Consider the following 13,403-nt stretch of genomic DNA (forward strand, 5'->3'; position numbering starts at 1 on the left):
TTGGTTTTTCGAGACAGGGTTTCTCTGTGGTTTTGGAGCCTGTCCTGGAACTAGCTCTTGTAGACCAGGCTGGTCTTGAACTCACAGAGATCTGCCTGCCTCTGCCTCCCAAGTGCTGGGATTAAAGGTGTGCGCCACCACCGCCCGGCCCATTCTTTTTCTTGGTACTTTTTTTCTGGATGATTTGTCCTTTTTCTTTAGATGTCTTATTTGTCCAGTGGTCTTTGGATTCCATAGCTGGATGCCTTTGCTCTCCTGAAAAGACAGAAACAAACTCTTTCCCAACCCTAATTCTGGGGAAATTCTCTTTTGGCAAGTTATATCTGATCAAATGAAAAGCATTTGTTAATTTTATGGTTAGTTTAGATTAAAAGGTTATGATGTTTGATGAACTATCATCATCTCCTCTAATTATGAAGTGTCTCTTGTTCAGATTGAATCTTTATCAATTTTGATTGTATCCATAGCTTTTCTTCTTCCTTGGACACAAAAGCAAAGCCCCTTTCCCAACATAGCACATGTCTTGATTTCCATCTAAGGTCAGTGCATCTTTAAAATATACTGGATAATTTAATCTTGTAGTTTTTTCTACTATCCAATTGTTTCTCCATAACTGTTGTTTCTTCTCCCTAGCATTTAGGAAATTCACAGTTAGTAAAGCATTATGCAGTCTATTTTTGGGCGTCTTTATCATCTCTTTCTGTTTATTTAACATATCCTTTAGAGTGTGATTTGATCTTTCTATAACTGCCTGGCCTGTAAGATTGTGTGGTATACCTCTAGTATGCTTTATATTATAATAAGCAAATAACAGCTTCATTTTCTTAGAGACATGTTGGAGGATTGTCTGTCTGTATACCTATGGTGGCCATAACTTCTAGAAAATGTGTGATTATCCAATCAGCCTTTTCTGAACTCAAAGCAATTGCTTATTGAAAGCCTGAATAGGTATCAGTGGTGTGGTGTACATATTTTAGTTTTCCAAATTCTGCCAAATAGAACACATCCATCTGCCAGATTTCATTCCTTTAAGTACCCTTTGGCTTCTTCGTGCAGGTAGTGTTGTTTGGTTGTATAAAGAACAGGTAGGACATTGCCTATAATTTCCTTGTCTTGATGGAAAAGTCTTTCTTTCAATATTTGCTATTGACAAGATTTTTTAAAATGAAATTCTGAGGCTTTCAACACATTTCCAATCAATATTTGACTGATTTCTGCATTACATTGTGCTAAATGACCTGGCAGACCCTTATGGGATTGGATGTGTCTTATGTATATGGGATGATTCTTGTAACTGAATAAATAATAAAGTCAATTCTGTATCATCTGGTATAAATTCAGCGGTTTCAATTTTTAAAACTACCCTTTCTGTATATTATGAATCAGTAACTATGTTGAGATGTTCTTTAAAATTCCTAGGACCATGAGAATAGCATATAATTCTGACTTTTGCACAGAGTCATAAGGGCTTTGATCCACTTAAGTATTCTGATTTGTAACCTGCCTTTTCTGATTTGCATCTATAAAGAATGTAGGGGCTCCAGATATTGGTGTTTCCCATACAATGAGAAGAATCCAGCTAGTTCTCTCTATAAGTTGAATTCTCTTGCTTTAGGATATTTGTTATTAATCTCTCCCAAAAAATTACTGCAAGCTCTTTGCCAAGGTTCACTTTCTGCCCTTAATTTATCAATTTCATCATTAGTAAAAGGTACTACAATTTCTGCTGGGTCTATTTCTGCTAATTGACAAAGTCTCAGTTTTCCCTTTAGAATCAATTCAGAGACCTTTTCCACATAAGATACTTGAACCAGGTATCCCATTGTAATTGTGAAGCAGCCTCTAAAACAGCTTTAACCAAGTCTATCCAGTCTTTGGGAATAATTCTATTACAAACTGACCATGAATTTAGCATTTGCTTCACTATAGGTGAATGCATGCCATATGAAGCTATTACTTCCTAGAATCTCCTCAGTCTAACGATGGCACAGGAGTCCAATTAGCTCTTTATGGAGCCTATATCATTTGGCAATTTCTGTAAGGTTACTGAATATATTAAGTTTGCTTGTTTGAAAACCTTAGGCTGTTCCTCTTTAGCCTTATAATACAGTGCTGAAATTGTTTCTCTTTAAATTCCTCTGTCTGAATTTGAATATCTCAGTTTCAGGGGATCCTATGTCCTCTTCTGGCCTCTGAAGACCCCTGCATTCATGTGTATATATATCTATACATCTCACAGAAATGGAAACTTTAAAAGAAGACTATTGGAGGTTTTAAGTTCAGTTTTATAAGGCATATATGGTAGAAAATGACTATGTTTAGCCAGGCAGTGGTGGCGCACGCCTTTATTCCCAGTACTCGGGAGGCAGAGGCAGGCGGAACTCTGTGAGTTTGAGGTCAGCCCGGTCTGTATACAAGAGCTAGTTCCAAGATAGGCACCAAAGGTACAGAGAAACCTTGTCTCGAAAAAAAAAACAGAAAGAAAGAAAGAAAGAAAGAAAGAAAGAAAGAAAGAAAGAAAGAAAGAAAGGAAGGAAGGAAGGAAGGAAGGAAGAAAGAAAAGAAAGAGACTATGTTCAACTGTTTTATATGCAAGTACAAATCTGTAAGTATAAAAGGATGATAATAGGCTTTTCTTTCCATCTATAGTTAGGTCACTTACACAAAGGTGAAAGCATAGTTACATCTAGCTATATTAACTAATTCAGTTCTTAAGTATTCTTCCTATAAATATAACATGTCTTAATCTTTGCTTTAAAGAGTCACAACTTTCTCACTGCAAAATTCCCCTATGCCAGGGTTGTGAAGCATCAGCATATTGTATGGGTGTTTGGTTTTTTTTTTTTTTTTTGCTTCCAGACAAAGTTTGGTTACATTACCATTTCATAATCAAGATGTTACTGGTTTCAGATTTAATATTTTGGGAAATAGATATTTCAATTTGAGTTTCTTGAAGAATTGTAATAGAAAAATATAATTTATTTTACATCAAAGTATGATTGATGACTTGTTCAGACTTGTCTGTGGAACTGTGGATTGGTCTTCATTTTTTCAAAGTTAAAGTAAGGCTTACGAATTTGAGGTTGTTTGGCTTGCCCCCAATACTAGCTCATCTACTTACTAATTTTGAGACCATCAGAAGGTCACTTAATTTTCTTTTTATTCCCCCCTCATATTTTTTTCTTTTTTGCTTAATTCTTTTATTCCTGCCATCTACTTCAGAGAACAGTGATCTTTGGTCCCTTCAACATGCTTATATTCTTGCACTTTGGGTTACATAGCAAGACTCTCAAAAAGATGGAAGGAACCCCATGCCTGTAATATGGCCCTCAGAAAGACTGAGGCAGGAATATCTCAAGTTTATACCAGCCTGTGTTACTTAGCAGATTTGAGGTCAGCTTACTCCATAGTGAAATTCTCAAAAAACAAACAAAGAAACCCAAAAATCCCTTCAAAAATGGTTTTTAAATTTTGTATTAAATTTGTCAATAACAATATGTCTGAAGAATTTGATAGAGTATTGAACACTTAAGTATTGTGGAAAATGTCATTTCTACTTTTGCTAGCATTATTTGAATTAGAGAACGATTTTTTTTTATTAGGAACTTTTTATTTTTAAATTTTATTAGATATTTTATAAAATACCAATCCAAGTTCCCACTCCCTCCCCTCTGGTTTCTTCCCACACACCCTCTCCCACCCATAACTTGTTGAGTCTTTGCCACTTTAACAGTGTCAGGTTCCAGCCTTAAGTCCAGTCAAGAAGAGGTTAGTTATTCATGTAATGTTTGTGCCACTATTGCACCAGTATATCTTGCAGGTAGTTAGTTCACTGTTGTAGATTGCAGGGTTTGTAGCTGGGTAATATTGATTACTTTTTCTTCGTGTAATGTTCAAGGGACCTTTTAGTACCATGAACTCTAGTCAGTAAGGAAAAAGCTTCTATTGGGACACCAGCTTGATTTTTCTATGTGTGATGATATTAAGTAGGTGGTGTCTTCAGCAATAGTGTCTTGCCATCAAGTTGTAAAGGGTAACCAATAGCCTTGGCAGATTGCCTGTGATGTTTGGGACGAGGTTCTATGAGACCCCTTTGGCCAGCTCAACAGATGTAACTCATTTCTGGCACTGGGAGTTTTACTTAGTGGTTTAAGGTGTCTGTTTTGGCAGGCATTGTCTCCTCCACTATGTATTTGTCTATGCCTGTTAAGGCCAGAAAGGGACATCAGATACCTTGGAGCTGGAGTCATAGGTGATTATTTGACATCTGATGTCAACTAGGAACTAACTTGGGTCTTCTTGAGAGCAGCAAGTATTCTGAAGTGCTAAGTGATCTTTCTAGCCCTTCAATAAGTATTTTTATTGATTCATGTGATGTGTATTTTTTTTTTTCAAGACAGGGTTTTGCTGTTGTTTTGGAGCCTGTCCTGGGGACCAGCTCTTGTAGACTAGGCTGGCCATGAACTCACAGAGATCCTCCTGCCTCTGCCTCCTGAGTGCTGGGATTAAAGGCATGTACCACCCTGCTCATGATCTGTATTTTTTGAAGGGTCTTCAATTTTGGCATTATTTGTTTATTTCGGTTGATCACTATGATGTGTGTATTTATTTGTTTTTGCTACTCTATCTTTTCTTCATATACCTACTGTTAACACCAATTGGTTTGTATTATATAAATCCAGGTTTCACTTCTCAACTGCTTACTGTCTATTATCTTTTTTTTGTTTGTGTATTTGTATGCTTTTAATTCAAGGCTTTACATAAGATAGACATCTGTTAAAATTTGAATAAATTAACTGTGTATGGACTTGAGCTCTCTTTTATGTTTTAAATCTCTAAAACTCTTTAGTGCTATTAAAAATCAAACTTGGTATCCATATATTTTATAAATGCTACTAACTCTCCACCATTTTGAGATCCTGTGTTGGTGATTGCTAATGGTAGAAAAAAAGGTACTATTTAATATTTGGTAGATATATTTACTTTGCTTATCTGTACTCATATAAGAGGCTTAATGAGCCTGACTGTGTGTAAATATTCTACTAGTTCTAATCATTTACACAGGAACCTACTTAAATTAATGAATGGCTCACATTGTTTTTAAACAGGTAATCTTAATGTATTTTCTCCCTTCTCTTAAGTAGGATTGCTTCACAGTGGAGGGAGAAGATTTGAGGCATGATTTTGAACGCTTACAATTGGCCATGGAAATGGTAGGATTTCTCCCCAAGACACGGAGACAGTGAGTTTTAAAGTTTTTATTCATTTAGTATAGTTTTGTATTTCAAGTATAAAAGAAAGCATGATGTGTCTTTGAGAAATTTCTCTTAGTTATTTTAAAGACATTTTTATTCTTTGGCAATTTCATACATATGTACAGTATATCTTTATCCCATCTATCTTCAACTTTCTCTTTCTTTTTTCTGTAACCCACTGAATTTGTGTTGTTTGCATAAGCATGGAACCTACCTGCAGCCATATCCATGAAGAAAAAATAGACTTCTATTTTTTCTAGTCTTTATGTAAAATACAACATTCCATGCATATTTACATGTGTGTTGCTCTATTAAAAATTTTGATCTGTGGATGTAGCTCTGTGGTAGAATACTTGTTTTGTATACATAAGACTGTAGACTCAATCCCTAACAGCAATATTGTCAACAAACAAACAAAAAGCAAACCAAACTAACCACAAAACCTCTATACATGTTAATATAAACAAAATGGAAACATAAAAAAATGTTAATAGGGCTGATGAAGATGGCTAATCGGATGAAATGCTTGCTGTCCAAATGAGGGCTAGAGTTCAGATCCTCAGAACCCACATCAGGAAAACATGGTGAGCATGATGGCGGCCTCCCTATGATCCCAGTGAATAGGAAACAAAGATAGGAAATCTTTGTAACCAAGATGGAAAACATGACAAGCTCTGGTTCAGCAATAGACTTTACCTCAATATATGCCTCAAGGTGCAGAGAAATAAGAAAGGACATCTGTGAACTGGAGAGATGGCTCAGAGGTTAATAACATTGGCTGCTCCTCCAGATGAGCCGGTTCAATTCCCAATACCCATAGGTAGGGCTCCTCACCATCATTTGTAACTCCAGCTCCAGGGGATCTGCTGCCCTCTTTTGGCCTTTGCAGGCACCACATGAATGTTGCATAGACTTGCTTGTAAAATACCTATACACATAAAATAATAAAAAGTTGAAATTAAAATTTAGATAAAAGATAGCTGATGTTTAACTTGGGCCTCTACATGCATTGACTCACATGCATGTACCCTCTACGTGTTCACCCTCATACATGCATTAACAGGTCAGCAACATACATAAACCAAAAACATTTGTTTTAGAAAATGAAGTAATTTGTGTTTCTGGAAACTAAAATTAAAGATACAACCTTGTCTCTTCCTAGAGGAATGTTTTTGTTGTTGTTGTTTTAGATACATGGTTCCTCCGTGTAGTCCTGGATGAACTCAGCTCACTCTGGCACCCTGGCCAAAATCTCACAGAGATCCACCTGCCTCTACCTCCTGAGTACTAGGATTAAAGGTGTGCACCACCACCATCTGACTGCTGTAGGAATTTTTTCTTTTCTTTTCCTTTCCTTTATTTTCCTTTTTTTCTTTTCCTATCCTCCCTCCTTCCTTCCTTCCTTCCTTCCTTCCTTCCTTCCTTCCTTCCTATCCTTCCTATCCTTCCTATCCTTCCTATCCTTCCTATCCTTCCTATCCTTCCTATCCTTCCTATCCTTCCTATCCTTCCTATCCTTCCTATCCTTCCTATCCTTCCTATCCTTCCTATCCTTCCTATCCTTCCTATCCTTCCTATCCTTCCTATCCTTCCTATCCTTCCTATCCTTCCTATCCTTCCTATCCTTCCTATCCTTCCTATCCTTCCTATCCTNTCCTTCCTTCCTTCCTTCCTTCCTTCCTTCCTTCCTTCCTTCCTTCCTTCCTTCCTTCCTTCCTTCCTTCCTTCCTTCCTTTTTTGTTTTTCGGGACAGGGTTTCTTTGTGTAGCCTTAGCTGTTCTGGAACTCACTCTGTAGACCAGGCTGGCCTTGAACTCAGAGATTCACCTGCCTCCCCCTCTGAGTGCTGGAATTAAAGAAGTGCACAACCACCGCCCAGCAGGAATATTTTTTTTCATAACTTTTATCTGTTCAGTTTTGGAGGCAGGGTCTTGATATGATGTTTTGTTCAGACTGGTGTAAGGGCCTACCTTAGCCTCTGAAGTAACTCAAACTATGAACACACACTTTTGAATCTAGCTGTTTTTATAATTGTTTTTGAAGTGTCTATGGGATTCTTGTTGAAGATATGTCATATTTGGTTGTGTAATGAATGAATAATCTCTTGAGTCATGAGTTTCTATAAGGAGAATATTAGCCTGACCTGTTTTTCTGTGTATTGGTATGCTTCTTGAATTATAAAATTCTCTTCTGGATTCCTTTTATGAGAAGTTAGTTTAAACCAAACAATATAATCTATAAATGTGCAAACATACTTACTGCAATACACTGAAGGTCAAATATAGGAGAAAGCCTCCCTCGGTTTCTGTTAATCTCTTCCCTCAGGGTCACTTACGTACTACATGTGATCCTGAGTGGATGACATATAAACTGAATGAAGTATGAGAATATGTCCTCAGTGGGCTACCCTAATGCTAAAAGCTGAATTCTGGCTTGGTAGTGGTGGCACAGGCCTTTAATCCTAGCACACAGGAAGCAAAGGTAGGTGGATCTCTGAGTTCAAGGCCAACCTGGTCAACAGATTGAGTTCCAGGACAGCCAAGGCAATACAGAGAAAAAAACAAAACAACAACAAAAAAAGATGAATTCTGAAATGATCTGAAATTTAAAATATCTTGAATATTCACACAATGCTCAAACTTCTTCAGACTTTGGAGCATTTGGGATTTTTAGATTAGAAGTACAAAACAAAGTCATGGACCTATTCTACAGTCTGAGAAATTCCAGACCTCAAACATTTCACATAATTTTGAGTGAAGTGTACTCTCTATATTAAATACCAGTGAAATGGAAGTTTTGGCAATATAGTTCTTATTTTTTATGTGTTAAAACTATTATTCGGTATGACAGGATCCCATATTGTAAATTTTAGTGTGAGCCTTCCCTGTTTTTTATCTTCTTTTCAGATATTCCTTCACAGAAAAAAGTTTAACTCTATGGGTCATATTTCTAATTTTTTATTGCATAGTACTTTGAACATTAAATAATTTTCCATCTGAAATTATTTTTATCTTTTTTCCACTCATTCAGAAAATTGTGTTGTTTTGGATAGAGAATATATTGTGTGTACTGCTGCTTCCCTTTCTTGTGCCCACATTTATCTCAGCTAATAAATAGTAGCATTCTTTCCTATTTCCTATGATATGCTTTAAAATTGTTTTCCATAACTGTGTAGCCATCCTTAAATTTTGGCAGTGTTGAAAGTTTTTTTTTTAATTTTTTTTCATAATAGATAGGCATGTGCTATGTAGCTCAGGCCTACATACCGTGGACTCTCTGATCTTCCTTTCTTAGACTAATGAGTGCTGGAATTTGGTACCATACACAACAAAATCTGTTTTAAGAACTGTTAATGTCCTGCCTTTATTAAATGAAAAAATTTGTCTGTCATGCTGTTTCTGCATTCTGTATTTTAAGATACCTGTTTTTTAGTTATTTGTGTTATCTTCTAATGTAAATTTATAAACATTTTAAGACTCAAGATTCTAACTGGCCTGGCATAGACTTTTAATCTCAGCGTACTGGAGGCAGAGGGAGGTTGATCTCTGTGAGTTTCAGGCCAGCCTGGTCTACATAGTCACTTCCTGGACAAACAGGGTAATATAGAGAGACTCCGTTCTCAAAAAACAGACGGAAAAAAATCATGACTCCTGTTTATATTTTAAAATCTTTTAAATCCTGACTTATCACATTAGGTTATTTTTAAGGTATTATTGCTTAAGAGTTGTATGACGTATTTTTGAGAACATTAATGTGCCAATTTTTGAAACAGATATGAAAAGTGGGTCATACATTTGTGTTAATTTTTGACTTCTAGATTTTATGATGTTTAAGAGATTCTGAGTTTTTTTAATATCTTAGAATACTTTTATGAATTATTCCTTTGGGATTGACTTGTATTTTCTAATTTTAAATTACTTGAAAAATAACACTTAAATTACTTAAAAGTATACTTTAAGTACATTTGGTTCTGGGCTGGAAAGATGGCTCAGTGGTTAACAGTATTGCCTGCTCTTCCAAAGGTTCTGAGTTCAATTCCCAGCAACCACATGGTGGCTCACAACCATCTGGAATAAGATCTGGTGTCCTCTTCTGGCCTGCAGGCATATATGCAGACAGAATATTGTCTACATAATAAATAAATAAATATTTTAAAAAGTATATTTGGTTCTGAAGAACTTTATTTTAATTAGAATATTTTCTAATTTTGCAAAGTCAATTTTCAACCTACAAATTTTTAATTATAATTTAATTATAAATATTTAATTTAAATTTAAGAAGACACATGGATAAGTTTTAACAATAGGTTAGATTTATTCTAAGGAAGTAGTAAGTCAATAGGAATATGGATACGTGCATTTATGATATTTAAAATTATTTTATTTTGCCGGGCGGTGGTGGTGCACGCCTTTAATCCCAGCACTCAGGAGGCAGAGGCAGGCGGATCTCTGTGAGTTCGAGACCAGCCTGGTCTACAAGAGCTAGTTCCAGGACAGGCTCCAAAGCCACAGAGAAACCCTGTCTCGAAAAACCAAAAAAAAAAATTTTTATTTTTAATCACATGTATATGTCTATATGTGGGTTTGTACTCATGAGTGCAGTGTTCATGGAGGCCAGAAGAGGGTGACTGATGCCCTGGAGCTGGAGTTGCAGGCTTTTTTTTTTTTAAATATTTATTTATTTATTATGTATACAATGTTATGTCTGTGTGTATGCCTGCAGACCAGAAGGGGGCATCAGACCCCATTACAGATGGTTGTGAGCCACCATGTGGTTGCCGGGAATTGAACTCAGGACCTTTGGAAGAGTAGGCAATGCTCTTTGAGCCATCTCTCCAGCCCCGAGTTGCAGGCTTTTGTTAGACATCTGGCCATGTGGTGTGAGTGCTGGAACTGAAGTTGTGTCTTCTTCAAGAGTAGTTGGCAGTCTTAACTGATGAACTAGCCATCTTTCCAGCCCCTCTTAAGGGCTTTAAAAAGATGTGTGTACACATTCATTTATGTGTATGCTTCTTTGTGAGTACAAGTGCACATGTTTGCGTATGTGGGTGTGCAAGGAGACTAGAAGAGGGCATTGGGACCTGGAGTTATGGGCATTTGCAGGAAGCCTGGCTTGTTATGTGGGTGCTCTGTTTCAAACTCAGATTCTCATGATTCTACAACAACCACTTAATAACCACTGAAGTAGTAGAATGTTCAGCTGTGTTAAATGTCTGAAATAGCAGATAAGTTAGGGCGTGATTTTTTTCTCAGCTAAGTGGAAGTAGTTCTTAGTAACTTCTGAGGCATATGAAGTTGAAGCAGATGTTAAATGATAGTGAATACAAGTAGTAAAGTGCCGACAAGGAATTTGAGTTAGTATTTCAGTAAGCTTTTTTTGTAAAGAGAAAGAGAACATGTTGAATCTAGGGTGATTTATTTAAAAGAAGAGAAATAAGCAGTATTTTGATTAAAAAAAAGTTCTTCAAGATCCAAGTAAGGTAGGAAATGAAGACATTACAACTCCTGAATCAACTGGAGTTGATGGGATATAGTGTATAAGTGGAGAGTTCGTTTTTAAATTTGTTTTATGCCATGTTACATGTTAATAATTTATTAACTGACATAGTTAATTGTTAAAGTTTAGTTAAAATTACCATTCTTTTGTGAAGATGAAAATACTTCATAATTTGTACTGGGGTTTTGGATTTGGAGTAAAATGAGCTTTGATAATGTATTTAGCAAACTTTAATCTGTGCTTTTATTTTCATAGGATTTTCTCTCTGCTCTCAGCAATACTACATTTGGGTAATATCTCCTATAAAAAGAAGACCTATCGGGATGACTCTATTGACATCTGTAATCCTGAAGTACTGCCTATTGTCTCAGAATTATTAGAAGTGAGTCATTCATTCTCGGTTTTCATTTTAGATAATTGGTAACTTCTTATTTTTAATTTATATGTCCTTTATACTTATAAATGGATATACTTGGTTAAAATGATTTCATTTGATACTATTTTAAGATAGTGTTTTCAGAAGTTGAAATTCCTCCTGGATTCCTGCCTTACTTTATTTGTGAGTGTGCCAAGATCATTAGGTCTAATGTTTTCTCCCTTGATTTCATTTCCCCTTAACACATGCATTCCTTCATTTTGTTGACGAGGATGAATATTTCCACTCTAGGTTGTTTAGGGGTTATGTTAATGTTGCTCTTTCTAACTTGAGGTTTCTTCTTCCTTTTCTCCCTTCCTTCCCCCTCCCTTACACCCTCTCCTTCCTTCTTTCTTTCCTGAAACAGGATTTGTGTGTTTTTTTTGTTTTTTGTTTTTTTGTTTTTTTGTTTTTTGAGACAGGGTTTCTCTAGCTTTTGGAGCCTGTCCTTGAACTAGCTCTTGTAGACCAGGCTAGCCCTGAACTCACAGAGACTTGACTGCCCCTGCCTCCTAAGTGCTGGGATTAAAGGCGTGTGCCGCCACTGCCAGGCCACCAGACTCTGTTCTATTGCTCCTCCCAAAGTGATAGTGTGTCTTCACTTTTTGTGTTGAATGGGTTTTGACAAATGGATGAAGTCATGTGTTCACGGTTACAGTCTTATACAGAACTCTTACACTGCTCTAAAATTCCTCTTCACCCTAATTTTCTTCTTTGGAGCCTGTCCTGGAACTAGCTCTGTAGACCAGGCTGGTCTCCAACTCACAGAGACCTGCCTCTGCTTCCCGAGTGCTGGGATTAAAGGCGAGCGCCACCACCGCCTGGCTCTGAAGATTATAATTTTGAAGGTCATAGACTAGATTTCAATCAAGCATTTCAGATATTTTAATCAGACATTTAGTATTATGATAAATTAGAACATTGTGCCTGGAGTCCTATTTTAAACTCAGACATAAATAACAGGGATTCTAGTCTTAATTAGTATTCTTTTGTCAGAGGTTAGTTAAGAGAGGTTCAGGGAAATTAAAAGAAATTCAGGGATTTGGAATGTCTGTTTATCTGAGTTTGGATCCACACACTCAAATAAAAACTGGTCTTGTGCATCTGTAATTCAATTACTGGGAGGGGAGAGTGAGAGAGGGATGCCAAGAAAGGCAATACCCTGTGCTTACTGGTCAGTCAGGATAACCAGTCAGTGAGGTCTGGTTCCCTTGACAGACCCTGCCTGAAAAAGTAAGGTGGAATCAGGCGTGGCGACCATGCCTCAAATCCCAGCACGCAGAAGTAAGTGGCAGATTGATATCTACGAGTTCAAGGTCAGCTTGGTCTACACAGTCAGTTTTAGGACAACCAGGGCTACACAGAGAGATCTTGTTTTAGAAAACAAAAGAAGATCTACAGAAATAAATAAATACCTGACATTGAGTCCTGCTTTCTACAGTGCCTATATACATGCACACACACACACAGAGCACACATACAGATGCATATAACAGTTTTATTTGTATTGAAAATCCTTTTATGTGTATTAGTGTTTTGCTTACATGTATGTGTGTGTGTGTGTGTGTGTGTGTATGTATGTATGTCATGTGTGTGCCTGGTGCCCACGAAGGTTGCAAGAGGATGTAACTTTCTCTGGAACTGGAATTACATATGGGTGTTCAGAACTGAAGCAAGGTCCTCTGCAAGAGCAAGTGTTTTTAACCACAGAGCCATTTATTAGTCTCCATTTTTTCTTTTGAAAAGAAAATAATTCAGTCAGGTGTTGATGGTGTATGCCTGGAACCTCAGTACTCACAAGGTTGAGGAGAAGGTTCACTGTGAGTTTGAAGCCAGCCTGGGCTACACAGAATGAGACTGTGTTACAAATAAATATAATATTATTTACTTCTGGGATGGGAATAAAAGCAAAGTAGTACCTTTATCTTGTTGAAATATGAAGCGGCGGCGGCTGCGTCCCCAACACCCCGGCCGCTTGGCTAGTTCACGCCCGGAATAACAACACACAAACTGTGTTCATTTAAGAACTGCTTGGCCCCTGAACTCTAGCCCTTACAGGCTAATTCTCGCACCTGGACTAGCCCATTTCTAATGATCTGTGTAAGCACCCCAAGGTGCGCTTACCGGGAAGATTCTAGCCTAAGTCCATCGTGGGTTGCAGCTGCCTGGGAGAGCAGAGCATGGTGGCTGTCCGGTCCCTCTGGAAGCAGCGCAGAGTCTGACCTCACTTCCTCTTC

General features: G+C 37.2%; 1 protein-coding gene across 4 annotated transcripts in view; it reads left to right on the forward strand.

The window, feature by feature from the left end:
* The window catches only part of Myo9a (myosin IXA), a 202,770-nt gene that overhangs the window by 51,097 nt on the left and 138,270 nt on the right, over positions 1 to 13,403 (forward strand). For all 4 annotated transcript variants that reach the window (XM_050151883.1, XM_050151881.1, XM_050151882.1 and 1 more), the window contains exons 7-8: positions 5,145 to 5,242; positions 11,007 to 11,133. In XM_050151883.1, the coding sequence (XP_050007840.1) occupies positions 5,145 to 5,242; positions 11,007 to 11,133 (225 nt within the window). The remainder of the gene's footprint in view (positions 1 to 5,144; positions 5,243 to 11,006; positions 11,134 to 13,403) is intronic.

The sequence above is a fragment of the Alexandromys fortis genome, unplaced genomic scaffold (assembly GCF_014885135.2).
Source record: "Alexandromys fortis isolate MF-2015 unplaced genomic scaffold, M_Fortis_MF-2015_v1.1 scaffold_70, whole genome shotgun sequence".
Classification (NCBI taxonomy): domain Eukaryota; kingdom Metazoa; phylum Chordata; class Mammalia; order Rodentia; family Cricetidae; genus Alexandromys; species Alexandromys fortis.